The sequence below is a fragment of the Hyperoodon ampullatus genome (genome assembly GCF_949752795.1).
Source record: "Hyperoodon ampullatus genome assembly, chromosome: 9".
Taxonomy (NCBI): Eukaryota; Metazoa; Chordata; class Mammalia; order Artiodactyla; family Ziphiidae; genus Hyperoodon; species Hyperoodon ampullatus.
The window spans coordinates 95,151,558-95,178,633 of record NC_136922.1 but is presented as its reverse complement, the minus strand read 5'-3'; the positions used below and the strand labels follow the sequence as shown (position 1 = coordinate 95,178,633).

At 38.1% G+C, this 27,076-nt stretch overlaps 1 protein-coding gene across 1 annotated transcript in view; it reads left to right on the top strand.

Moving 5' to 3' along the window:
- The window catches only part of KDM7A (lysine demethylase 7A), a gene marked incomplete at its 5' end in the record, with an annotated part of 74,433 nt that overhangs the window by 35,128 nt on the left and 12,229 nt on the right, over positions 1-27,076 (top strand). The window contains 9 exons of the mRNA XM_079711181.1: positions 5,508-5,625; positions 8,978-9,138; positions 11,202-11,343; positions 11,623-11,809; positions 13,023-13,185; positions 16,634-16,721; positions 17,977-18,083; positions 21,195-21,286; positions 23,791-23,880. Of these exons, the coding sequence (XP_079567307.1) occupies positions 5,508-5,625; positions 8,978-9,138; positions 11,202-11,343; positions 11,623-11,809; positions 13,023-13,185; positions 16,634-16,721; positions 17,977-18,083; positions 21,195-21,286; positions 23,791-23,880 (1,148 nt within the window). The remainder of the gene's footprint in view (positions 1-5,507; positions 5,626-8,977; positions 9,139-11,201; positions 11,344-11,622; positions 11,810-13,022; positions 13,186-16,633; positions 16,722-17,976; positions 18,084-21,194; positions 21,287-23,790; positions 23,881-27,076) is intronic.

The window sequence follows — 27,076 nt, the reverse complement described above, 5'->3', positions numbered from 1 at the left end:
AATTATTAAATAACTTATTTAACAAGTCAAAACATTAAGTGAAAAAAATACTATCCTTCTTAATTGCCAGTGCAAAGCCCCCAAACTCAAATACATATTTTCAAAGCTTTCAATGTGCGAAATGCAATGAAGTAAAATTTTTCTGATTCTGGCTGTTTTTATCTCTATAAATTAAAAAAAAAAAAGAATGGTAACTAGACTTACTGTAGTGATCATTCTGAAGTGTATAGAAATATTGAATCAGTATGTTGTGTACTAGGAACTAACATAGTGTTGTTGGTCATTTATGTTTCAAAGACAAGTAAACAGACTCATAGAAAAAGAGGTCAGATTTATGGTGACCAGAAGCAGGGATGGTGGAGAGGATTTGATAAAGATGGTCAAAAGATACAAACTTCCAGTTATAAGATAAATAAGCACTAGGGATGTACAACACGATAAATATGATTAACACTGCTGTATGTTCTTTATGAAAGTTGTTAAGAAAGTAGCTCCTAAGAGTTCTCATCACAGGAAAAAAATTTTTTTCCTATTTCACTTATTTTGTAGCTACACGAGATGACGGATGTTCACTAAACTTATTGTGGTCATAATTTCATGATGTATGTCAGTCAGATCATTATGCTGTATAACTTAAACTTATTCAGGGCTGTATGTCAATTATATCTCAATAAAACTGGAAGAAGAAGAAAAAATCTTCCAGTACTATTTGCGACAGTGAACAGTATAGGATAAGACTTTAATGCACACACGTGCATTATACTTTTAGGAGAAAATTAGGGCACTGATATGCTTAAGTACTACTTCTGTTGTCTGAATTAGGTCATGCTGTTGAGTATGGCCTAGAGTCCTGCCCAGCTATCCTCTGTGATGGAAGCAACTTCCCCACAGTCCCTGTCCCACGGAAGGCAGAGGCCAGACCAAGTCTTTGCCTGCACTCTTCTTCTTGAGGGGTGAGGGCATGGGCAGGGAAGCTCACGCGTCCTCTGGAGTGCACCAACAACACATACAAAATGATATTATTGTTAGCCTTTTACAGATGCTTTAGAGGAATAGATGGGAATATTAATTGTTGTACAAATATGAGAGTAGAGAAGAGATTTTAAAGCCTTTGGATTGTAACTATTTCTTTTCTTAAAAATTTAGACTGCGTGCTAGCTTTTTTGTGTTCATAAAATTAAAGAGAAAAACTGTAGACTTAGTCATTTTAGAACTGAACTTTTCCCGAACATACCTTGATACTCACTTGGGTCAGATGTAGGTAGCCTATACAGCCTCTTTATTTTGAATGCAGCCTTTCTCCTAATACTTTTTTAAACTAGAAATTTTGTTCTGAGGTTATGGGCAAGTGATTTTCTCAAAAGAGACTTAGGAGCAACTGACTGCTTATCTGTTTTGTTAGAAATATTAAAAATTTATCAGTTTCTTTCTAAGAGATTTAACAAATTAAGCTATATGAATGTATTAAATTTTTTTTTGTAAAATACAGATTATCCTTTTTGTTAGTTACACAGTATAAAATTTGAGGTTAGCAAATTGGTAAAATTGTTACACGTATAATTGACTAATTTGTTAATATAAATGTTTTTAAAGGTTCTTATTTTGTGTAGCACTGAAGTGTGTAGTATATAACTTGAAATAATTATTGACCAAGTGTAATTCTTTGAGGAAATAAATAATACTAGGTTGTAATGTCAAGAAGGGAAACAGAACTAAAATGTAAGTTTCAATTTAGAATTTAAGTAAATAACCCCAAAATGAAATAATTTGAATTTAATTTCCATGAAATGTTAAAGGGGTTACTATGAATCAGAATAATGTAGTGTTTAAAACACCATTGCAGGGACTTCCCTGGCGGTCCAGTGGTTAAGACTTCACCTTCCAATGCAGGGGGTGTGGGTTCGATCCCTGGTCGGGGAGCTAAGATCCCACATGCCTCACAACCAAAAAACCAAAGCATAAAACAGAAGCAATATTGTAACAAATTCAATAAAAACTTTAAAAGTGGTCCACGTTAAAAAAAAAATATTAAAAAAAAGAAAACACTACTAATGTAATGCACTCTATTTTCTTTTTTCCTATATGATTTAATTTTTTTAAAAGCTTGTCATGCTCACTAAATTGATTTCACAATCCATAATGGATCATGACCTGCATTTTGAATAACAATACTTCAGAGAGAAGCTTGACTGTTGCTTGCCCTGTCGTATGCTTCTCACCCTTGAATAACGTAAGATCAGGCATTGGCTGTCTTCTGGGCAAAAGTCCAACTCTGAGTACCTTTAGGAAAATGCCCAAGATCCAGGAATCTGTTTTATCTTGATTTAAGACTCCACTGCCACTCACCCCTCACCCTTGCCCCTAATTTGGGTCATACCTTTTGGTCTTAAGCCTCTTTTGCTTGCCACCAACGATTTCCTGTTTCTTTGAGAGCTCCCCAGGAATCCTTACTACAGATACCATCGAGACAGTATAATATCCATAAGTATGGTGAATTTAGACTTTACTCTCCTAATGGGAATTAAGAACTCTGTTCGAGGTCCAGTGTCAAAAAACCCAGCCTGATACTTAAACACATATTCTCAGTGCTCCTCAGGCACATGCGGTCGAAACTCAAAATTCTCTCTCGATTCCCTATGACCACTATTAAAATATTCTTTCACTGGCCTCCTTCCTTTAAGAAATTCAGTCAGCTCTTGCAGCGACTGATTTTATGTGTTAAGGATGTTGGCCCAACAGGACAGTGTAGCCTTCTGTTAACATCCTGCAAGTCAGCACATTTAAAAGAAAAGAAAAGGGGCTTCCCTGGTGGCGCAGTGGTTGAGAGTCCGCCTGCCGATGCAGGGGACACGGGTTCGTGCCCCGGTCCGGGAGGATCCCACGTGCCGTGGAGCGGCTGGGCCCGTGAGCCATGGCTGCTGAGCCTGCGCGTCCGGAGCCTGTGCTCCACAACGGGAGAGGCCACAACAGTGAGAGGCCCGCGAACCGCCAAAAATAAATAAATAAATAAAAGAAAAGAAAAGTAATTGGCAGCTTATTGGTTGCCCCAGGCACTATGCTAAGAAAGACTAGACAGACCTATGTTTTCTCTTTTGCTATTTGTAACACCTTGATGTGAGAAAAATTATCTTACTAGGTCTTTCATGTAGCTATTTGGCAGAGCTGGAGTTTGAACCCATAGCTGTCCAATCCCAAATCTGTTTGAATTCTAATCTGTTCCACCAGAATGAAAATTAAAACAGTGTAACATCATCGTTTATTTTCAAATGGGCAGTCTGTTCTTTCTCCCTCTTTTTCTCTTTTTCCCTCGCTCCCTCCCACTGTTGACCTGGGGCTTTTCAAATAGGCTGCTCATACATATTGGTAAGAATGTGAGTTACTTACCACTTTTCTGGAGGCAGGCTTGCAATATATAGCAAGAAACAGATTTATGTATATAAATATTAATATTAATTTCATCTTTATTTAAAGATGCATCTACATTTACATCTTAAAATTCTAGGCTGCCTTTAAATTGTTTTTGAATATTTAATAAGGAGAAAATGCCCATGATAAGAAAGGTAAGCAGGATAAACATTATGATCCCAGTTGAAAATAAAATGGGGTTATGTATCTATATATTTGTAGGGAAAAAAATGCCTGGAATGAAATACCCTTGAATTTTAGAATTGATTTTAAGTGAGAAAAAAAAAATAGTAACACACAAAGGACACCTTAATGGTATTTTCTAGGAAGGTTGCTTAATGATTGTCAGTTTTTCCGTGACGTTTTTAAAAAACGGGATTTACTCTCTTCCATCTTGGGGGTCTGACTGCCATAAATTACTTGAGAATCTTGTTTTAGACTCTTAGATGTGAATAAGCCTGATTTCCACCCCTATTGATTATTTAGTGTGACTTCTTATCCATATGAGGATCCAGCATTATTTTATTATTATGATCTTTGTAAGGTGAAGGATTTGAAATAACTTAGACTCATAGAGTTGTGTCCTTCCCCCAAGGTTTTATTACGAAAATGTTCAAACATACAGGAAAAGTTGAAAGAATTTTACAGTGAGTACCTCTAAACCCACCATCTAGATTCCACTATTAACATTTTACATTACTTGCTCTATCTCATATCTGTCTGTGTAACTGTCCCACTGTCTATCCACCTTATTTTTTGATTCATTCCAAGTAAGTTATAGACGTCAGTACATTTCCCAGAATCATGGAGGTTTTAGGCTTAAAAGTGATTTTCAAACTTAAAAGAAAAAAAAAAAGTAAAACTGAAATCTTACATTGATACCACACAAAAGACATGTAGGTGGTGCCCCTCTGGGGGAGAGAGGAATGAGGTCCAGAGCTCCTACCTCAGCCTCTTCTCCACCTTCCCTTTTATTAAGGGTTCCTCAACACAGTCTGAAAAACTGTACTCATTCCCTTCATTTCCACATTGAGGAAACTGGACCCAGACATGTTAAAGAGATTTGCCCGAGGTTGCAGAGCAAGTTATGACTAATCTAGGAGTCAAAGCCAAGTGTCCTGATTTTGGTTGCTGTGCTTATTCAAGATTGTAGCCTCCGGGGCTTCCCTGGTGGCGCAGTGGTTAAGAATCCACCTGCTAGTGCAGGGGACACGGGTTCGAGCCCTGGTCCCAGAGGATCCCACATGCCGCAGAGCAACTAGGCCCGTGCGCCACAACTACTGAACCTGCGCTCTAGAGCCCGCAAGCCACAACTACTGAAGCCTGCGCGCCTAGAGCCCGTGCTCTGCAACAGGAGAAACCACCGCAGTGAGAAGCCTGCACACCGCAACGAAGAGTGGCCGCCGCTTGCTGCAGCTAGAGAAAGCCCACACACAGCAACGAAGACCCAATGCAGCCAAAAATAAATAAATAAAAAATAAATTAAAAAAAGAAAAAAGATTGTAGCCTCCCAGAGCTGTAGAATCGCGGGATCTGAGTGTTAGAACTGACCATAAGTTATTTCTTCTGTCATCTTACTTGTCCTCCTTTCGTTATGATGCAGTCACCTGCTATTCTTTGTGTCAGTGTAACCATGCTTATTTTGGGAATAAATCTTGACATAAAAGAGAAGGGAACTGTGCTGTTAAAATAGATTTCCGACGTGGGATCAAAGGCCCTGTCCTGAGGGGATGATTTGGATGATCCATAAAAATCGTATTATGACCTAATGTTCTAGTGAAAATCATGATTTTAAATAATTGTGAGATTTTATATGTGTAAATGTGGATATTATAAAAGGCTCAATCTGCTAATTTGAATTTGTTGATTTAATTTTAAAATCATTTTTGAAATAAAAAGATTTTTTAAAACCCACAGTTAATTGCCTATAATTGCAGCATTAAATTTTACTTCTTCAGCCTTAGAAATGCATTAAAAAATGTGAGTATTATTGTACTTGACAATTGTTGTTTCTGATTATATAGACTATAATTGATTATAGAAAGTACATAGTACCACCAGTTACAAAAATGCTTTCTTTTTTTAATCTTCTAAAATTCCAGTGAAAAAGAGGAGGAACTGGCACAGGCACGACTACACAGAAATTGATGATGGTTCCAAACCAGTGCAGGCTGGAACTAGAACTTTTGTGAAGGAATTACGTTCTCGAGTCTTCCCAAGGTAGGAAAGCTGTTATGACCAAAGAACATTTGAGAATGTTACCCAATAAGGTGACATTATCTAAAGCAGCGTTTTCAAACTTTAGGTTGCAAGCCATTATTATTCTTAATCAGCTTTTTACTTTTTGAAAATAAAACAGAATAGAAAATGTTGGTACATTGCAAGTAATAGGAGTAAATAAGCATAGTTTCATGGAAGCTTTGTTATGTGCCTGTGTACTGGATTACTGGGTAAAAATGTATTTAACTGTAGGCCTCAGTCCAAAAAGTGTGAAAGACACTGATCTAAGGCACTTATTCCCATGCTTCGTTTCTTATGTTGTACAGCTGCTACTTTTCTTTCTCCTTCACCTCACTTACACCTATTTTCATACTCTGCTTTTTTCTTATGTTATTTTCCTATCTGCCTCCACCCTATGTCTGCCAGAAGTCCCCACAACCATTGCTTAGCCTCTGGTGGCAACAGGACTAGGCTTTTTTATTTTTTTTAAAAGATAATGGAAAGTATTTGAGTTATCTGTGGCTCAAAGAACAAATGTCAAACGCATTATACAGCATTTAACCATGCTAATTTAGATCATTTCCTACTCGCTGCCTGACATCTATTTAAAGTGATAATGCTTAATAGGCTTTTTACACGAGATCATATCCAGGCTTGTTAAAAAGGGGAAGCACAATTTAAATTTCAATCACAATATCACCTGCAGCCTATTACGGAATTATTTCAGATCTTGTAACTATAAAACCCTTGCTATTTTGTCATAGTCTTTAGGATATATCTGGCCGTTCCCCTCCCTTAAACAGAAACATAAATGATAAGCAGCTACTGTTGGCTCCCTCACATACTGAGAGAAAAATAAAATATATGAAACACAGTGATTTCCACGTGATTTTTGTGATATTAAAGGCCTTATTCTCAAATATTCTCCTTTATCAGTTTCAAAGTCATTGGAGAAATGTCTGTTTATTTTCATTGATTGATTTGGAGCCCAGGGCCAGAGTTTTCAGCCAGGCTCTATGGGCTGGTTTCAGAGAGGCTTGTGAGTTTCCTAAAATTGTATAAACAGTTGACATGTTGACATGTGAATGTGAATTTTTCAGGGAGAGGAGCCTTAGCTTTCGGGTTTTTTTTTTTTGCGGTACGCGGGCCTCTCACTGTTGTGGCCTCTCCCGTTGCGGAGCACAGGCTCTGGACGCGCAGGCTCAGCGGCCATGGCTCACGGGCCCAGCCGCTCCGCGACATGTGGGATCCTCCCGGACCGGGGCACGAACCTGTGTCCCCTGCACTGGCAGGCGGACTCTCAACAACTGCGCCACCAGGGAAGCCCAGCTTTCATTTTTAGAAATAGGTTTGTAACCCAAAAGTGTAGTGCTAAAAGTCCTGGCCCAGTGATTCCCGTGGCTTCTCGGCCAAAGTATTAAACACAGATGTGAGCAGGTTCCAGAGGCAGTCACAAGTATCCACACTGTACTCACCACTAGTTAAAGGTCTTTGGTTTTATTTAATGTAACTCCATAAACCTCCACATCATTTAAAACCATGGCAGGGTGACAATAATTAACTAAATTATACATACTTAATGTGATTAATATAGAAGTGTATGAAATAAAGTGAAGTGAACTCCAACCGTCTACCCCGACCCCCCCCTTTAAGACAAAGTCTTTTGAGACCCTTTTTTACATAAATGATAACTTTTAAAACAATTATGTGTATAGGTGTATGGATGTATATATACATCTAATTTTAACAAAGAAAATGGGGTTACGTTATGCATATGTTGTGCAACTTGCTTTTTTTACTGTTAGGTTTAATAGATATCTTTCTGTATGTATACACAAATTTACCTCACTCCTTAACTGCTGTGTAGTATGCAATTGTGTGTGTGTGTGTGTTGTGTGTATGTATATATATCCTGTAATTTACTTAACTGTCCCGCTATGGTGTATGTTTAGTTTGTGTCCAGTTTTTTCCTCTTGTAAGTAATGATGTGCCTGTATTTTTAAGCACTTGTATCTACATATTTTTGATCAATGGGGGGTGGTAAAGCACCCGACATTTAAGATGGAGGAGTACAAGTGATTTAAGATTCTCCCTTAGGTTGGAGTTTAAGGAATTGTTAAATTCTCAGAGGTTGGGGAAGAAGGAACACTTGTGGATGCTTATGGGGAAAGTAAAAGGCAGTACAGAACTCAGTGAGTCCGGTGAAGGAACTCTGAGCCCTCCACTTACAACACTATCCAAGAAAAGTCTGTCTTGATTTTTTTAGGCCTTAAACTGACCTTCTGTTATTGAGAAGGTGGGACGATCTGAGCTCAGTAATTCAGAGACCCAGTTTCTCCTGTCTTCTCCTTGACACCTAGGCTACAGATGACATCAAGACTGTTAAGATCTGACTGTATAAATGGCAACTGTTGTGTTTAACCTATGATGCAAGTGTTGCACTTAACTTTGAATGTATAGCAGCTGCATTCTGTGAGCAATTGGAAGATAAAATCTAGAATATCCCCATTTAAAGAGATCTTTGATTTGTGGTTAGATAGGGGATAGTGAAAAGGGACAAACCACACTTAAGTGTAATGCCTAGAACGTGTTAATCATTAAAGAGGGCAGCTGGAGGTTCAGCAACCCTTTTTAGTGGCTTAAGGTGACTGCGTGTTAAAAGTTATTAAATACTGGTGATAGCAGATCTTTGAAACCAGGAGTTCTCAGTTGGGGCATTTGGACATTGTCTCAAAGAGTAGGGACCACAGATGCTAGTCATCCCCCAGTGTGCAGGACAACGTGAATTGTTCTGTGTCCGGTGAGACTTTGCAATGCCTAACAAATATTTGTGTAGACTTTTATAGCCAGATAAAATCTGGTCTGTTTTTACTTATCCTAACCAGCTTTTATTCTATTGTACCCCCTCCCTTTTGCTCTTCTGGTTTTCTATGCAGCTTGTGTTGAGTGGCTTCTGATCTTGTTACTTTTAAATCCAACCACTCATTACAATCCATTGTAAGCATCCTATTATTCTGTTATATTTTCTAGCGTTGTTTACCTGAACATTTACATATTGAAATACGTATTTTGCTGGAAACTAATTTGTTTTTTCTCTTGTTATAGTTAAGGCATTTTATATAATACACATATATTTTTCCAATTATATGTAGATTGAAGTAATTATCTATGACTTTAGAGTACTAAAAGGGGCTTTATAAAACATTTGTTATAAAAAGGAGAATTAGGTATGATAGGTTGAGAACCACTGATGTAGATAATAATATAGTATATGAATTAACCCATTACCGGATTACCTTTTTTAACGGAACTTATCAACAAAGATGACATGTTACTCTTATGCTTTCCTTAGTGCCGATGAAATCGTTGTAAAGATGCATGGCAGCCAGCTGACACAAAGATACCTGGAGAAACATGGATTTGAAGTCCCTATTATGGTCCCCAAATTAGATGATCTAGGACTCAGGCTCCCTCCACCTACTTTTTCTGTTATGGATGTGGAACGTTATGTAGGTACGAACTTGATTCCTTTAATTACTTGGGAAAGCATGGTAAAAGTAAAATTGGTATTATCCTAAAAATACTAAAAGTTGAATGAAGAGATGTTAATTTAGTTCCGTTTCTGGGTCAGGAAAAGTGAAATTCAGTATTACCTATGTTGAAAACTATTTTTTTCTCAGCAGACCTACATTCAGAAAAACAGAGAAAAACATTTTGCATATTTTTATTTACTCAGCCTCATCCTACTGCTTTTGTTGTTGTTGTCATCAAATTTCCTGATACTTGCTTAGGAACAGTTACTATGGAGGGGTAGCTACAGACTGAGGAAGAGGGCTTTGGGAAATCGGGTTGGTTCTAGGCCTGTGTAGCAGCATTCAGGTACAAGATTTCCGGATCCTGCTTTAGTGACCTCCTGCTGCCTAGAGAAAGGCTGTGAAAAAGAGGAGCTCATTTTCAAACCTGTTTTTATATTAATGACTTGGTGATACTGCCATTTAACGATGTCTGGCCCTAATTTTTTATATTGAGGCCCGGAAAGGTATAAGAAACAAGGTGGAAGACCCTTCATCTGCTGCAATATTGTTGACATTTTCAGTCACTTTTTTCATTCGCATCAGGGTATTTAGAGATAAAGCTGACTCTATGCAGGTCTCATTCCTTGTCAACAAAATAAGTAGAGATTATTTGAGGATTAGATCTCAAATCTATCTTGACTCAAACCGTCTATTCTTTAGAGTATGTTGTATGTTATCTCCTGAGCTGGAAGTATCTGAGAACTTGTCCCTTTATTTATTTATTTATTTATTTTGCGGTACGCAGGCCTCTCACTGTTGTGGCCTCTCCCGTTGCGGAGCACAGGCTCCAGACGCGCAGGCTCAGCAGCCATGGCTCACGGGCCTAGCCGCTCCGCGGCATGTGGGATCTTCCCAGACCGGGGCACGAGCCCATGTCCCCTGCATCGGCAGGCGGATTCTCAACCACTGCGCCACCAGGGAAGCCCGAACTTGTCCCTTTATTGATCCACTGGTTGACATTGATAGTTTTTCACTGAGGAAGTCCAATTAAATTGTCTGACTTCACATTCAGCTAGTTTTGAATTATTTGATAAATTAGAGGATGAGGCTGAGGTTTCACCTAAACCTGTTTACATAGATAGCACTGTAAAGTAAACGGCTAGTGTAATATAAGTGTAGGAAAAACGTTCATGCTACTTGATAGCTAACTTACTGCAGAATGCTTCAGTTAACAGAATTGTTTTGCCTCGTAAGTATAAAATGGTCTATTTAGCAATACTTTCTTAACTTTTATAAAGTTACATTAAAGTAAGAAAATGTCACTTGTTTCCTATTTCAGATTAAGTATTGCCATATTTTGAATTTCACCTTATCCTACAGGACATCGTAAAACTAATTATGCTTTTTAGGGTGATGCAGTGTTGAGCAAGCAATACTTCATGATTTTCTAGGAAAATTGTAAATTACTCCCAATTCAGAACTCATTTCACAGGCCCTAATATGAACTGGTCTTTGCTTCCTGACCACTCATTTTTTTCTTGAAGCAGAATATTAGAAGCGAAGACACTACCAGGCAAGCAGAAATTGTTTGCCCTGGTTAATTTGTTCACTAATTCCCCAGTGACCGATTGGTTTCTCAAAATGATGGACTCAGAATCTTAGGTGTTAGTGAAAGGGAAAGGTCAGTCCCCTTACTTTATGCATGAGGAATGCGACACAGTTGTTACCTACCAATGTAATATGCGTTTTTGTCGTGAGCTGCACAAGAAATCATTGGTGTGTAGAAAGCTTTGTAAACATATAACATTTTACACTCAGTGTTAATTATGCAGCTCTGTCTTAATTGCTTTATTCTTTCTTTCAAAAATCATCCCTTTGTTCAAAAGTTCCAGTTGGACTTAAAAAGTAAGGATATAGGAAAAATCTTTGTCTAGGCTATATAGTTTTTATAGATGGCTTAATTATCATACAAGTAAATATACTCTTTAAAATATTTTTGTTTACGGCGTCTATTGATGAAATTCTTAAGCCCAATAATAAGACTATAATTTTTCTCTGCAGGTGGTGACAAAGTGATAGATGTCATTGATGTGGCAAGGCAGGCAGACAGCAAAATGACACTTCACAATTATGTTAAATACTTCATGAATCCTAACAGACCAAAAGTGTTAAATGTGATCAGCCTTGAATTTTCAGATACAAAGTGAGTAGTTCTGGACGTTTTGGCTTAGCCTTCTGAGTGTTAGCTAAAATGTAGTTAAATGGTGAATTTCTTTTAGTAAAAAACATAATTGTGACTTCTAAAGTGGTCCAGTGATATAGCTATGTTGTAAATTTTGCTTTGATACCCTCAAACTTTAAGTACTGCTGTTAGCTGTGAGTTCCAGTTAATTTCTTGGTTTGGGTTGAGATGGGAGATGAAATTTTAAGAAGTTTTAATTTGCATGATGTGGGTGTGTATGTGTGTGTGTTTTTTTTAAAGGATGTCTGAATTGGTGGAGGTTCCTGATATAGCCAGAAAACTTTCCTGGGTGGAAAATTATTGGCCTGATGATTCAGTCTTTCCCAAGCCATTTGTTCAGAAATACTGCTTAATGGGAGTTCAAGACAGCTACACAGATTTCCACATTGACTTTGGTGGGACTTCAGTTTGGTACCATGTCCTCTGGGTAAGCTTGGGGTATTTCTTTGTTCACTTAATCACAAAAACATACAGTCTTATTTTTCCACGGGTATATTCATTTGCTATAAATGACATTTGTAAAGAGGGAAGTTTTTTGTACTTTTTCTGTGGGAGCTATCATTTTAAATACTTAAAGAAGCATTATGATTTTCTTTTTCTAATCCAAAGTAATGGAGGAGCCATGAATTCTTAATTTATATAGATTCCCTTTTTTTGCCCCCATCTTATAAATTGATCTCTTTTAGCCTTTTGTCTCTTTTTGTTTCTTCTTCCCCCTAGTCAATTACCAGTTAATCCCTGAACCTAATACCTGAGAAGGAGCAAAATTATAGTAATAATTGCTTCTGACCTTAAGGTGAGGCTAAAGACAGCTAGTTGGATAAGTCAGGAATGCCCATAAAAATACGAATTCTCCTCAGGAGCTTATATTCACCTTGCTTTATCTAGAACTGTGCTATTCCGTACAGTAGCCACTCAGCACATGTGGCTACATTTAAATAATTAAATATAATTTAAAATTCAGTTCCTCATTTGCACTAACCACATTTCAAGTGCTCAGTAGCCACATAGGGCTTATAACTACTATATTGGATAGCACAGATATAAAACATTTCCATCATCACAGAAGGTTCTTTTGGACAGTGCTGATCTAGAACCAGATCTTGGTCAATATCACATGCCTGTGCATCAGCAATGCTCTGGACTATGTTTGATGCTGTGCCCTTGAGCTCCTCTTCCTTTCCTCCATGAGAAAGCAAAGGGTTAGTTCATTAAAGAAAGTTTATTCACAGATCTTTAAAAATAATTGTATTATTATATGTCTTAGGAGAAAGGGCAAAGTTTGCAGAGATGACTCTCTGTAACCTGGGGCCTATTAACATGTATTTACTTCTATACTTTGAAAATGAGATCAGTAGGATGTTTGTGATTCTTTACCCTCCTCTCTCGTAACTATGTCTCCATCACCACTTTATTGACCCCTTGTCGTATTTGAGAGGGGGAGCCTTAGCTCCTTTGAAGATGCTTATTAAGGGCAATAGCTATTGATCAGGTTATGTGAAATATGTCTTTTTGAGCCTTAAAAAATCTGATAATTATCTAATTTAATTTAGAACATTGTATTGGGAAATTACATCAATATAGGCCATCCTAAGAATGGCATTTCCTTTTTCAAAAATAGTGTGATTACTTCCTCCTAGGGCGAGAAGGTTTTTTATTTGATAAAGCCAACAGATGACAATTTGGCACTCTATGAATCTTGGAGTTCATCTGTGACCCAGAGTGAAGTGTTCTTTGGAGATAAGGTGGATAAATGCTACAAATGTGTGGTAAAGCAGGGACATACCTTATTTGTTCCTACAGGTAAGGTTTTAACCCCATCCCGCTCCCCATAGTGGATACTCGTCACGGGGAGTCAGCTCTTGACTGAAATCTCTGACGTTAACGTGTTTGGGAAGTAGTTCTGCATAGCCCGAGAGATGACTCTGATCTTGGACTTTCCACTTCTTTGTGCCTTAGAGGGCTTCTCTTGTAGTCAGGCCTTGTTTTGGCATTGTGTTTTATGTCATTTGCCTTCACTTTTATTTTTATTTAGAAAAATTCATATACCATAATCCTCACCCTTTTAAAGTGTACAATTCAGTGGTTTTTAGTAGATTAACAGGGCTGTGCAACCCTACCCCTATCTAATTCCAGAACATTTCATCACTTCACAAAGAAACCCCATGCCAATTAGCAGTCACTCCACATTTCCCCTCCTCTGAGCCCCTAGCAACCACTAATGTGCTTTCGGTCTCTGTGGATTTGCCTGTTTTGGGCATTTCTTATATAATACGTGGCCTTTTGTATCTAGCTTCTTGTAGTTAGCGTCACGTTTACTAGGCTCATCCATGTTGTAGCACTTGTCAGTGTTTCATTGCCTTTTATGGCCAAATAATATTCCATTGCATGGATGTACCACATTTCATGTATCCCTTCGTCAGTTGATGGACATTTGGGTGGTTTCCACTTTTTGGCTCTTACGAATAGTGCTGCTTTGAACATTTGTGTGAAAGTTTTTGTGTGGAGGTTTGTTTTCATTTCCCTTGGTTATATATACCTAGTAGTGGAATTGCTGGGTCATATGGTTTCATGGTGTTTAACTTTTTGAGGAACTGCCAAGCTGTTTTCCTAGTGGCTGCACCATTTCACGTGCCCACCAGCAGGTGTACAGGTGTTCCAGTTCCTCTGTATCCACACCAACACTGTAATTATCTTTTTTTATTGTTGTCATTCTGGTGGGTGTGAAGTACTTGTATTTCATTGTGGTTTTAATTTGCATTTCCTTAATGAGTAATGACGCTGAGCATTTCTCTTATTGGCCATTTGTATATCTTCTTTGGAGAAATGTCTGTTTAAATCCTTTGCCCATTTTTATGTTGGGTTGTCTTTTTATTGTTGAGTTGTAAGCATTCTTTACATATTCTGTACACTAGACCCTTATCAGATATATGATGTGCAATATTTTCTCCCATTCTGTGGGTTGTCTTTTCATTTTCTTGATAATGTCCTTTGCATAAAATTTTGATGAAATTCCCTTTAATTTTAACTGGTCAGCTCTACATTGATGTCAAAGGCCCAAGCCTGCTGTAAGAATCTGGGCAGCTGTCCTGGGGCAGTTAGGAGGCAATGAGTCTGTTTTGAGGGACCCTAGGAAGGGACTGAGTACCAGCCTTAGCTATAGCCTCAAGTATAGGTATCAGGTCTGTCATTTTGAGACGTGACTAAATGCAGGGTATGGACTCTCCAGGTCAGTGGTTTTGAGAATTGTGTTCTTCTGATTTGGGTGACCTTAATGGCTACCCAGTTTGTAAGGATCTGTTACAGGCCCTGCTTTCTTACCTTGCCTCTGGAGTATATAATAAGAAGTATGTGTTGAGCAAATGAATGAATAAATGCCTAGAACTACCAGAATTTATAAATCTAGATACGTATCAATATTTTCACTGTGAATGGGCTAAGCTCCTCCCTTAAAGCCCCCCAAAGCTCCCTTTTATAACAGATATTTTGTTATGCCCACTTCAAAAATCTTGAATTCACATTTATCATTCATATAACCTCCTGCACCAGTAATTCCCCCCCCCATTGATGTAATGACCTAATTAGAATATAAAGAAGAAATTAAAAGTAATTTATAATAATACACCATTTTACAATGTCCCTGCTCAGGCACAGCAGCATTAGAAGTCAGGATGATGCACAGGCCAGCTAACCAGTACAGGTGTGTAACTGGTAGTTCAAAGTCTGTAGCTTTGGTGTGGATTAATGGTTCTCAAACTTCATTGACCATCAGAATCACCTGGAGGGCTTATTAAAACGCAGAGTGCTGGGCCTTAACCCTAGCGGTTCTGATTCAGTAGCTCTGGGGTGGGCCTGAGAATTTGCATTTCTAACAAGTTCCCGGCTGAGGCTGGTGCTGCTGGTCTGGGGACCACATTTGAAAAACTGCTGCCGTAGATAGTGTGATTTTTTTTTTTCTTTTTCCCCAAGGTAGTTGGCAACTGATACACTTCCTTCAGTTTACGGGCTACCTAGTTGTATTCCTGGAAAATTGTGCCAAAACCATGCAAAAGATCCTTGTTTCATATGAATGGAGTTATAGTTTCTGGGCTCAGACAGTTAATAACAGATTTTGTAGCTATCTGAATGCCCAGCAGAAATTTGAAAGTCCTGACTAATGGAGGACAATCTCTTACTGTGTGGAGCTGTCCTGCATGTTGCATCCCTGGCTCCCGCTCACGAAATGACAGTAGTGCCTCCTGATCACTGTGACAAAAAAAGCCCACCAGACTGTCCAGATCACACTCTGCAGGCGGTACTGCCTCCATTGAGGACCACTGATCTACAGAATTTGAAGCCAACAGAGACTTCAAATTTGTGATTTCGGGGTCAAGCTCAAGGCTTTGTGCCTTTGAGCACACACATGGTCACCACTTGAAAGCCAGTCTTGGGGGGAGTTTTTTGATATTGTGTTACAGCACAATGAGGGATCAGAATATGAAAAGTATAAGGAAAGTGGGATCTGTCTATTTTAACAGTCAATTTTTACATGCAAACGTATGTGTGTATGTTTATTTATGTTTATATGAAGTCTTTATGTTCGGTCTACGGACCTTTCTTTCAAAAGTTTAGCATCATCTCAGAAATGAGCCTCACTTTGAAAACATGGGAAATCATTTTGACTTTGTGGGAAAATATCATTTTGATCTCCAACATCTATATTTATAGGACCATAGCCCTGCCTAATGCCACGTGGGTGATCTACTTTTTCTTTCTTAGAGGAAGGTCCCAGGTTGAGTTCCATTGATCCTCCTCTGCTTGGTCCCTAAGGACACTTGTTTCAGGATGACACTAGGGAGGCAAAGTGCCCAGCCAGTCCCACTGTTCATTTAATGAAAACGTGCTTGCCTCACTCTAACCAGATTTGACTTGTCTCAGAGTAAAATCTTTACTATAAAGGAGATTGTGTTTTGAAGCTAAAAAACTGAAACAGCAACAACCACAAAAACCTTCACCTATCCTGCACCGTAATTTTGTCTAATTCGGTCAATCCATTTATCTTAAACACAGCACAGAGGCTGGCCTATAATAGGCATTTAATACATATTTGAATCACTGAACCTCTAGATGGTAATAGACATTAGCTTCTCTAGCACTGAAGTATGAGGTAAACTGATTTTGATATTTTGTGTTTCTTAAAACAGGTATATATCACATTTGTGTGGTTTGAATATTGAAAAATCACTGATTTATATACTTTTAACCATTTCAGGGTGGATTCATGCTGTGCTCACTTCTCAGGACTGTATGGCTTTTGGGGGGAACTTTCTGCACAACCTTAACATTGGCATGCAGCTCAGGTTTGTGTCATCAGTATTTAAAGGATCTTTTGTCCTTTCTTAAATAGGACTTAGTTCTAAAAGTCAAAAAAAAAAAATTCAACATACTTAATTGAGATCTCATGGAGATAGGCCCTGAGAAATTATTAGGAACTTTTAACAAAAGTATTGTCTTAAAATTTTGACAGGAGAACACCTTGATGCTTTTCTAATCTAAAACAAAAAATAATTTATTCAATTTGAGACTAGACATCTCCCCAAATTTCAAAATTCTGTAGAAATGGATAGGCTCTCCTTTGGCTATTTTTACAGTGAAGGAATTGAACTAAAACCAGTCAGACTCCGGTGTGACATACGGTGCTGGGGCGGAGCAACCCTAAGTTAGGATTGTTGTCAAAACACCTGCTTTAATTGTTCTGTGGTAAAGGATTAACAGCTATTTCCCCTTCTGCATGAGAATTTGACCTTCCCCTGGTAGCCTAATGAGAGAAGAATGTTACAAGGCAACACTGCTTATGGTAAAATGATTCCTGATTGATAAACCGCATCAGTCCTGGCAGAACTAGAAATACCTAGTAGGAAGCCGTGTCTTTGGGCTGTTGCGAGTGTGACTGTTATAACTTGGCATGCCCCTGGGGAGCCCCGGAAGCCATGCATCTGTGGAGTCATTCCAAGAGATTCTGGTTCTTATGGGGGATATGAAGCTTTAAGCCAGGACAGCTCCCACACTTGCCAAGTACGAACCTTGTTTCTTTATACCTGAGCTGTCCCTGGGGAAAGACGGCTCCTGGCTGTGTGGACTGCTGCAAGGACTCCCACGGAAGACTCACCCTGTGGCGAGCTGTGGTTTCCGTCTTCTCACCTTGACCCTTGCCAAGTGTGGTCCTGAGCTTGAATGCTTAGTAGAGCCTAAAGAAAATGCCGTGAGAGGGTGTTGCAGTGCTGTCCAACACAGGCAGCTGGTTTCTAAACACATCGTTCTATTTATTATAGTGGAACCCTTGTAAAGTTCCTTCTGTTAAAACTAGGCTACAGATCCCAAGGGGTGATCTTTTTGAAGACCAGTGTAAATTCTTCAGTATCCTGTCAAATCTGTTAAGGGCGGACCTGAGTAAGATCACAACTCAGTCTTACCCACGTGTGGTGGTGTTGAGCGACCTGCACTACTCGATTGGTCTATACGTCGTGGCTGCTTATTTTAGTGAAGTTGGTTGTCTCCATTTAACTTTGAAATGCTAATATTAATATTAAATTTCTTCAACTCTTATTTATTTAGGTGTTATGAGATGGAAAAAAGGCTAAAAACACCAGATCTTTTCAAATTCCCTTTCTTTGAAGCCATATGTTGGTTTGTAGCCAAAAACTTGCTGGAGACCCTAAAAGGTAATAAATAATCTGTACGTTTTGTTGTTTCATATGATGCATGATATTTCTAAATTCACTAAAAGCCACTCGTAGAAAGAGAGGTCCTTTTTAAAATGTGCTGTGGCTATTGTCCCTATTTTGTTTTTTAAGTGCATGATTTTCCTCTGTTTGGAACCTTTTTAGCAAATTAGCAGATCTCTAGTCCATAGGCATAAAAATCAGATATATGAAGAGCTGCATCAGAACCACACGGGTAATATTGAAAAATGTTCCTTTCACTGGGACTTTAGTCATCTGCACACATTATCAGGCACGTAAAAGTGCCTCACTAACAAAAATGCAGTTGAAGCCAAGGGACTGTTACCTAGTATTTGTCCCCAAACATTTGCTTTTAAAAAATTGAGGGAGTAATTTTCATGTCCTGAGTGAATCAGGTGGTGTCTGTGCCATTACCATTATGACCATTATGTGGCCAGTATAAGGCACCTGTTAGCACAAACCAACTAGTGTCAGGCTATGCATCTATAGTTGAATAAAAATGGTTCTTTTCAAGGGAGGGGGGAAATATATCCCTTTAAACTTGAAAGGTACCTCTTTTATGTGGAATTTCAGATTTTGATGTTTTATTACTGGTTTAATAATCTTTGAGCAGTCAAGTTGGAGACTCACTGTAACTTCCACTTTTATCTATTTTTTTGCTTTTCGTGCACTTATGCCCATGAAAATACAGTCCATCTGGTTTTTGTGTTGTCTAACTTTCCTAGTCAGTTTGCCAGTAGTGCTACTATTTTTTTAAAATTATTTAATTAATTTATTTATTGGCTGCGTTGGGTCTCGTTGCTGCACGCGGGCTTTCTCTAGTTGCGGTGAGTGAGGGCTACTCTTTGTTGCGGTGCGCGGGCTTCTCATTGCGGTGGCTTCTCTTGTTGCAGAGCACGGGCTCTAGGCGCGGGGGCTTCAGTAGTTGTGGCATGCAGGCTCAGTAGTTGTGGCTCGTGGGCTCTAGAGCACAGGCTCAGTAGTTGTGGCACACGGGCTTAGTTGCTCCGCGGCATGTGGGATCTTCCCGGACCAGGGCTCGAACCCGTGTCTCCTGCACCGGCAGGCTGATTCTTAACCACTGCACCACCAGGGAAGTCCCAGTGCTACTATTATAATTAACTCCCAGAAGAAGAGATATAAACAGATTAAGCAATAAAGTCTAGTCTAAACATTTGGTTTTTTTCCCCATTTAAATGTTACACAAGAAGAAAAGGTAAAAGGAAAAAAAACAACCAATAACTTATTTCCCAGGATGGCATGCACGGAATTAAATGATAAAAATCATTTATGGTTTCTTTCCTTAAAAGGGGGGCTGGGGAAAACTCACTTTCTTTGGAAGGAAAGAGCAGTAGAACCCCATCTCACACCTTGTAGCACTGTGTAGAGGTAGGTGTCTTGACTGGTGCAGCTGTACAGGATGGAGGTGCGATCCCATGGATGGGGAGAAATAGTGCTCTTGGGTATTTTTCTTGGCTGCAGGAATGTCACAGTAGACCCATAGAGTTGCGATATATGATTTTCAGTAAAATACTGGACAGTAAAGTTCATAGTCTCCTATTCAAGTAGAAGCCTGGGAAAATAGGAACACTTATAAAGACACTTACAAATGTCCTTATTTTCTGGAAATAAAACCCAATTACTGAACTCTCCAGATAAGAGATTGGCGATTCAATATTCAGAAAATTCAGAGCACTTTTTCCATCTTTCTCTTCTCACTAACACATACATGTACACACACACACACACACACACACACTGGCACACATACACACCTGGAGCGATGCTTTTTCCTTAATGTCTAAGAGGGGCTCATCAATCGACTTTGTAGAACAAATTAAAAATTTATCTAAAAGACAAACTCTTGCTGTTCCTCTTGCAGCCAGAAGCAGCAAATTGTTCAGTCTTAAAATAACGATTTAACCTTTGTTTTAGACCATTGAGAGTTCAGAAATATTGAGGTCTGACTGAAAACATGAACCTATACATTAAAAACCAAAAAAAACACCAATTACTGTAAAAGGATATTTGTAGGTGAGGTTTTAAAATGTTTTCATTTTGTCAGCTATATCAGTACAGGCTACCTGGCAATATTAGTGAGTCAGTCCAGTCCCACTAAGGCTAGAGCCAGATGACCACTATACCAATTGCCAGTGTCTTAGGATTCATCCTGGAAATAGGAATGGTGGTCTTGTTACCCCACATTATGTTGTTTTTTTATTCCTGACCCTTTAACTTTCTACTATGGCCTGTTATCTTCCAGCTCAGGTGGTTAATAAGGTTTATATGATGGGTTAAATAAGTGTGGATTATATGAAACTCTTAAACTGTGTCTAGTGTTAGTAATAATAAAACAGTGAATCAATTTTGGGTTCATGTAAGTAAATTAAACACTGAGCAGAAGTGAGATCTTTTGCTTTTGTTTCACCTTACCTGAATTTTAGACCACATCTAATATATTTTGCAGGAGTTTTAGATAATCAATTTGGTTTTAAAACCCAGAAGAGACATTTGTATGTGTGTATGTGTATTTGCCTTTACAATAATGTAGTATGTCATGCCCATAGTCAGTTGTGTAGGTCACACACTGTGTACACATACTCTCTCGTACAGTTCAAAGAATCACACAGCTGTCACTCAGGTCAGCTCTACCCAAAGTAAGCAAAAACAGCCTTGCTGCTACCTTAGGGAGGCCCAGTTATTTTTCCCATTGCACCCTCCTCCTCCCCTTCTAGAGAGAGCCACCACCCTGACTTTTGTGAAATCCTTTTCTTCAGTTTTATCACCGTGTCACTAACTAAAATAGTTTAATTTTGTCCATTTTTAGACTTCTTGTGAGTAGATTCCTACTGATACTCTTTTGTGACCTGTCTTTTACTCAGCATTATGTTTGTGAGCTTTCTTTTAACTGGAGCATTTAGTACAACTACATTTAATGTAATACTGTTTCTTTTTCTTTCTCACCTTTTCAACTGATTGTTTATTATTTCTCCATTAACTTGTTTGATATTTGGTGGTTACTCAAAACCTAAAGTTAATCCCTTTGTCACAGAGCACTAACTCCTTTCCCCCTCAACTTCATTGCCACAGAACTGAGAGAAGATGGTTTCCAGCCTCAGACTTACCTAGTACAGGGAGTGAAAGCGCTGCATACTGCTTTAAAATTATGGATGAAAAAAGAAGTAAGTAGTTGTCTTTGGTGAAATAATTGTTAATTTTTACATGGCAAGGTCAGGAAGAGTCCTTATGTTATTTTGGAGTAGTAGAAGGAATGGAAATCATGCTTTAAGTACAACCTGCATTTTATTGGATAGTATATACAAATGTACTGGTTTATGTTTATATTTATGAGAATGAAAGTACCTTGGTATTTCTTTAACCTCAAAAAGAAAGTGAATTTGAGTATATCTAGGATTTTGACTAAGAAATGAACATGTAGATATAGAATAATAATATATAACTTTGAGCTCACATAGTGTGCTAACCACTGTGCTTAGTTGTTATATCCATAAACTCATTTACTCTTCAAAACAACTATATGAGGTTGGGGTACTCTTGGTATCCCCATTTTACATATGGGGAAGCTGAGGTTCAGAGTTTAAGAACTTGCCCAAGACAACTGGTGGAGCTAGAATTAAAGCTCAGTCTCTGTGTTTGCAAAGCCTATGCTGTTATCCCTCTGCTAGTCTTATGTAAGAACGAAGGAAAAGAGAGGTCAGGGTTCAAGCAGGAGATTTCCATTTTCCCCTAAAATGTGGTCTAGTTTGCATTTGAATCCCGCCACCTCTAAGAGATCATCCCAGGTCTCCTTTTGGAAGCAGTATGTCCTTTCCTTATGCATCCATAGCGTATCTCTTGTGCCAGTGGACTTAAAAGTAATGTCCATAAAGTAATGTGTCCATGTCCTCTTGTCTAAGTTTATAAGCTCTTCAAAAACAGGGACTTTCTCATCTTCATTTCCCTCCTGGAACTTTACACACAATGTTTTAAAAAATGATAAATAGTTGAGCTGATGAAAATACATTCCCATGCTAATTTCTCGAATGTCCACCTGAAATAAAAATCCCCCTCTTAAAAGATATTGGGAGACAGTAATTAATAGGTTACCCTCCCAATAATTTTATGCTCCCTTTCACTTTATTATCATTGCTGCATATCCATTAAGAGTAAGGGCACTGTGGAAGCATTCAGGAAAATAAAAATCATGTCTCCCAATGTCAAAGATGTCATCATCTAAATGACAAGTAAAGGCATAAACATTACAAAAGTATATAGTATATAAGAAAATAAGAACAAAATAAAGGTATGTTGCAAAAACCATGTAATTCTTTTCCTTCTGAAGGCTGTAGACAAGTTGTTCTCAAACTTGTCTGTTTATCAAAATTGCCTTTAGAGCTTTTTAAAAATAAGCTCCCTGCTTCTTTCCTGAGAGATTCTGATTTAATTGATCTGGGGTAGGATGTGAACCTCTGTTTTTAACAGACTTTGTAGGTGATTTTGATGCACAGTAAAACTCATCAATAATACATACTGTTGGGCTTCCCTGGTGGCGCAGTGGTTGAGAGTCCGCCTGCCGATGCAGGGGACACGGGTTCGTGCCCCGGTCCGGGAAGATCCCACGTGCCGCCGAGCGGCTGGGCCCGTGAGCCATGGCCGCTGAGCCTGCGTGTCCGGAGCCTGTGCTCCGCAACGGGAGAGGCCACAACAGTGAGAGGCCTGCGTACCGCAAAAAAAAATAACAATAATAATACATACTGTTAATTCATTGCATTTGAAGTGCACTTTTAAAAGCATGATGTTTGCAGTTAACTGTAAACCTTGCTCTAAGATGAGAGGTAGCTTAGCATAGTGGCTAAGAGCATGAACTCTGGAGTCAGAGGCTTGGATTCAGGCCTTAGCAATGCTGCTAATGAACTGCTGACCTGTGCTTCAGGCCCTCAACCGTAAAGTGAGAGTCCTAATAGTATCTCTGTCATAGTGTTGTTGAAAGGATTTATGAGTTAACACTTGTAAAGTACTCAACTGTATCTTGATGTCATTAGTTTGTTTTAACAAACTATGCTAAACCAAGGAGAGGATGTAAAGCAGAAGTAACAATTAGTATGTTAAGTGTGCCTAAAAGGTCAAAACTTTCTTAGATACACAGATTAATATTTGGAAATAGACATAATAAATAATGACAGCAGTTTGCAGTTCAGTAGATATGGTAACTCACCAATTAATTCCTCTTTCCTGTGGATGGGATCTTTTCCCTATTTCGCTTTCAATGTGAAAAGAAAAAAAACTTTGCGAATTAGATTTCCCATGAGAAACTAGGATTATTTTAGTGCCTATGTTCCCCCTTACAGATACTTTCGTATTATGAGTTAAATTTAGTTAGTTTCTTTACTAATTATAGTAGTAGTTAGAATTACTGTAGGCTTTGAGGTGTAGAGTCCATATAGAACAAAATTTACAGTAAGACAAGTCCATTTTTAACTCAAGGTAAGAGGATTTTATGAGTTATTTTAATAAGGATCTCCTTAGAAGATATGAAACCAACCACATGAGCTCTGAGACCTGATTTGTGGGTATTTGGCCTTGTCTGTAAAATCTAGAGAACCTGAAAATTGATTTAGTAAATTAGTTTTTACATCTTAAAATGTAAGTAACTTTGGTTGTCTTATCTTTGTTAATCCAAATACAGCTTGTATCTGAACATGCCTTTGAAATTCCAGACAATGTTAGACCTGGACATCTTATTAAAGAACTTTCTAAAGTAATTCGAGCAATAGAGGTAAGAGTAGAAACTATCATCTAAATGCCTGGTTACTATCTGCTTTGAGAAGCAGTTGGATCTACCACCACACTACAAACATTGGAAAGCCCTGACACTCTTAGAAGAAATAGAATGCACTGTGTCTTGGAAGGAGTCTCAGGTTTTCAGGCTCCCAAAGTCCTACGGAGAAATCTGGAATATTGTATCATAGTGAAGTAATAAGGAAGCAGTTACCAGGTTACTTCAGGTTCTTCAGGTTACTCCAAAAATAAAAAAATACAGCATAAACAAAACTTTCAGATCTCATTCATTTCTGCAATGCAGAGATGAATACATGTTAAGAAATGAAAGAAAGAGAAAAGGTAAGATGAGTGAGAGCTGGGTGAAACTGAATTGGAAAGAGGGATGACACAAGTAGGGTGGGGCACGGAGGTCCACTTGAGTGAAAGTATTACAGCAGCTCGTTTAGGTAAATGCCCTTTGATAAAAGCCCATGAAGTCTTAGATTAGGTGTTTTAATTTGTTAATTAGGAGCTATTCTAGGTATTAAAGAAAGGGGGTTTTAATTAAAGTAATTCTTGAGGAAGGTGGTTCTGTTAGTGTCCAGCTTGAACTGAAAGGAAATTAAGTGGAGGAATGGCGGCTAACTGATACAGCTCAGATTAGGGCTGTGTTTGGGGAATGAAAAGAGGTGTACGTCTAAGAAATATTAAAATGTTGGGTTTAATATCCTTGGATAGAGTATTTCATGTAATTCTCAATATGTTCAGATATGGTAGGAAATAATTTTCTGTTTTTGAAGAGCTGCATATAAATGGATTTTAAAAATCAAAAGTCACATATTTAATCTTAAATATATATGTAAATGGATAAATATATAAATATCATATATAATAACAACCAAAACTAAGAATGAACTCAATAAGAAAGGTTTAGGTCTATATGAAAAAACTATAAATCTTTACTAAGAGAAATAAAACTATAGTTGAATAAATGGGAGTGTCATTTCTGAAATATGTCAATTCCAAATTAGTATTACAAATTGAAAATGGTAAAATATACCTGGAAGAATAATTGGACAAAAATAGTCAACAAAGTGTTTTTTTGTTGTTTTTGGGTGGTTTTTTTTGTTTTTTTAATTGGAGGGTAGGGAGTACAGAAGGAAGCAAAATGGCAGTAGAAAAATGTACAAAGAAAATATAAACAGGTGTTTCACCAAAGAAGACATAGAAATGGCCAATCCAATAAAAATATGAAAAATATTCTCAATATGTGAAGAAGTATTCAAGTACATTTTGCCACATAATTTATGATTTCAAATGATCATTTATCAAATTGGCAAAGATAAAGTTCTTTATTTTTGTGCTGCTGGTAGGAAGTGTAAATAGTTCATGCTCTCTAACTGGCATATCCCTTGACTTAGCATTATTTTAATAAAGTAAATAAGAGGAATCCAATTAAACTTTGTACATGGCCATACCTGTTTACCACTATCACCTCTTGGAACCAAAATGATAGTAAAAGAATAAAAAGCAATATCCCCTGAAGACAACGAGAATAATAGAGATGAAGAACTCCAACAGAACTCTGGAAGCTGGAAAGCAAATGTTCAAGTGGTAACTGACTTAGCAGACCAGAGAGAGCTGAAACCTGTGTGGGCAATGGGAGAAGACCAGAGCAGGTCTTATTTGTACAGTAAAACCTTCAAAAAGTTCAGCAATCAGGGAAACTAGGACCCTCTGAATAGGAGAGTGGAGGGGGGGTTGAAGGCAGGATTGATTAAAGGTCTATTTAAGAAATAAATTGACCTCCAGATCCCTGCCTTAACACATGCAAAAAACTAGAGATTTAATTTTTTAGAGGTTGAACTTGAGACTGGACTTTGGCCACTGAACCCAGCTGAGGGAGATGGGTACCGTACCGAAAACAGAGGATTAAGTGACAGTCTGCATAGTGAATGACTCTTCTTCCACGTGGCTCCCCAAAACCCTGGCAGTCTGGCCTGTACCTCCCAGGCCAAAAAGAAGATCCACTGATGTTGACAATTTGAAACCTTCAAATGGAACAACCCAGATTCCTATAGTGAAACCCATCAGTTGGTAAAGCCCCACTCACACAGAGCTCCCAATTAGCTTTTTCCTTTTTACATACAGTGAAATGCACAGATCATGAAAGTACAATTCGAGTTTTGACAAAAGTATATACCTGTGTAACCCTTACTCCAGCAGTTGAGCTAAAAATCATCTGCATCACCCCAGAAGGTCATTTCTTGCCCCCTTCTATTCAGTCTTGACTATCATAGCTACCACTGTTCTGACCTCTCCTGCTAGATCATAGATTAATTTTGCCTATTTTTGAATTTCAGATAAAGGCAATCATACAGCATATAGTGTTTTTGTGTCTGGCTTCTTTAAACATAAGGCTTTTGAGATTCATTCATGTTGCACCTGTCAGTAGTTCTTTTTCATTGCTGAGTAGTATTCGGTTAAATGAATATACCACAGTTTGTTTTCCATCTTCTGTTGATGAATATTTGGGTTATATGCAGATTTGGCCATTATGAATACAACTGTTATAAGCAACCTGTGTGTCTTGTGGTAGATACATGTTTTCATTTTTCTTGGATAAATACCTGGGAGTAGAGTTGTTAAGTCATAGGGTAAATGAATTTTTAACTTTATGAGAATCTGCCAAACAGTTTTCCAAAGTGGTTGTACCATTTTACACTCTCACCAGTAATGTATAGGCGTTGTAGTTGTTCCATATCCTTGCCAGTAAGTATTTGGTGTTTTCAGTCTTTTTAATTTTTGCTATTGCAGAGAATATGTTTCATTGTGGTGTTAGTTTACATTTTCCTGAAGACTGATGATGTTGAACACCTTTTTGTGTGCATGGCTGTCTGTATATCTTCCCTTATGAAGTATCTGTTTGAAGTTTTTGCCCATTTAAAAAATTATGTTGTTTTTATTATTGATTTTTAGGAGTTTATTATATTATCCTGGACACAAGTTCTTTGTCCTTTGGCATGCATTCATTCATGTATGTATGGATGATATATATTATATATGAGATATATACATATATATAATAGTAAATATTTACCCACAGCCTATGGCTTATCTTTTCATTGTCTTCATGGTGTCTTTTTTTTTTTTTAGCTGTTTTTCCCCTTGAGATATAGTTCGTATGAAAAATGGTGTCTTTTTATGAGCAG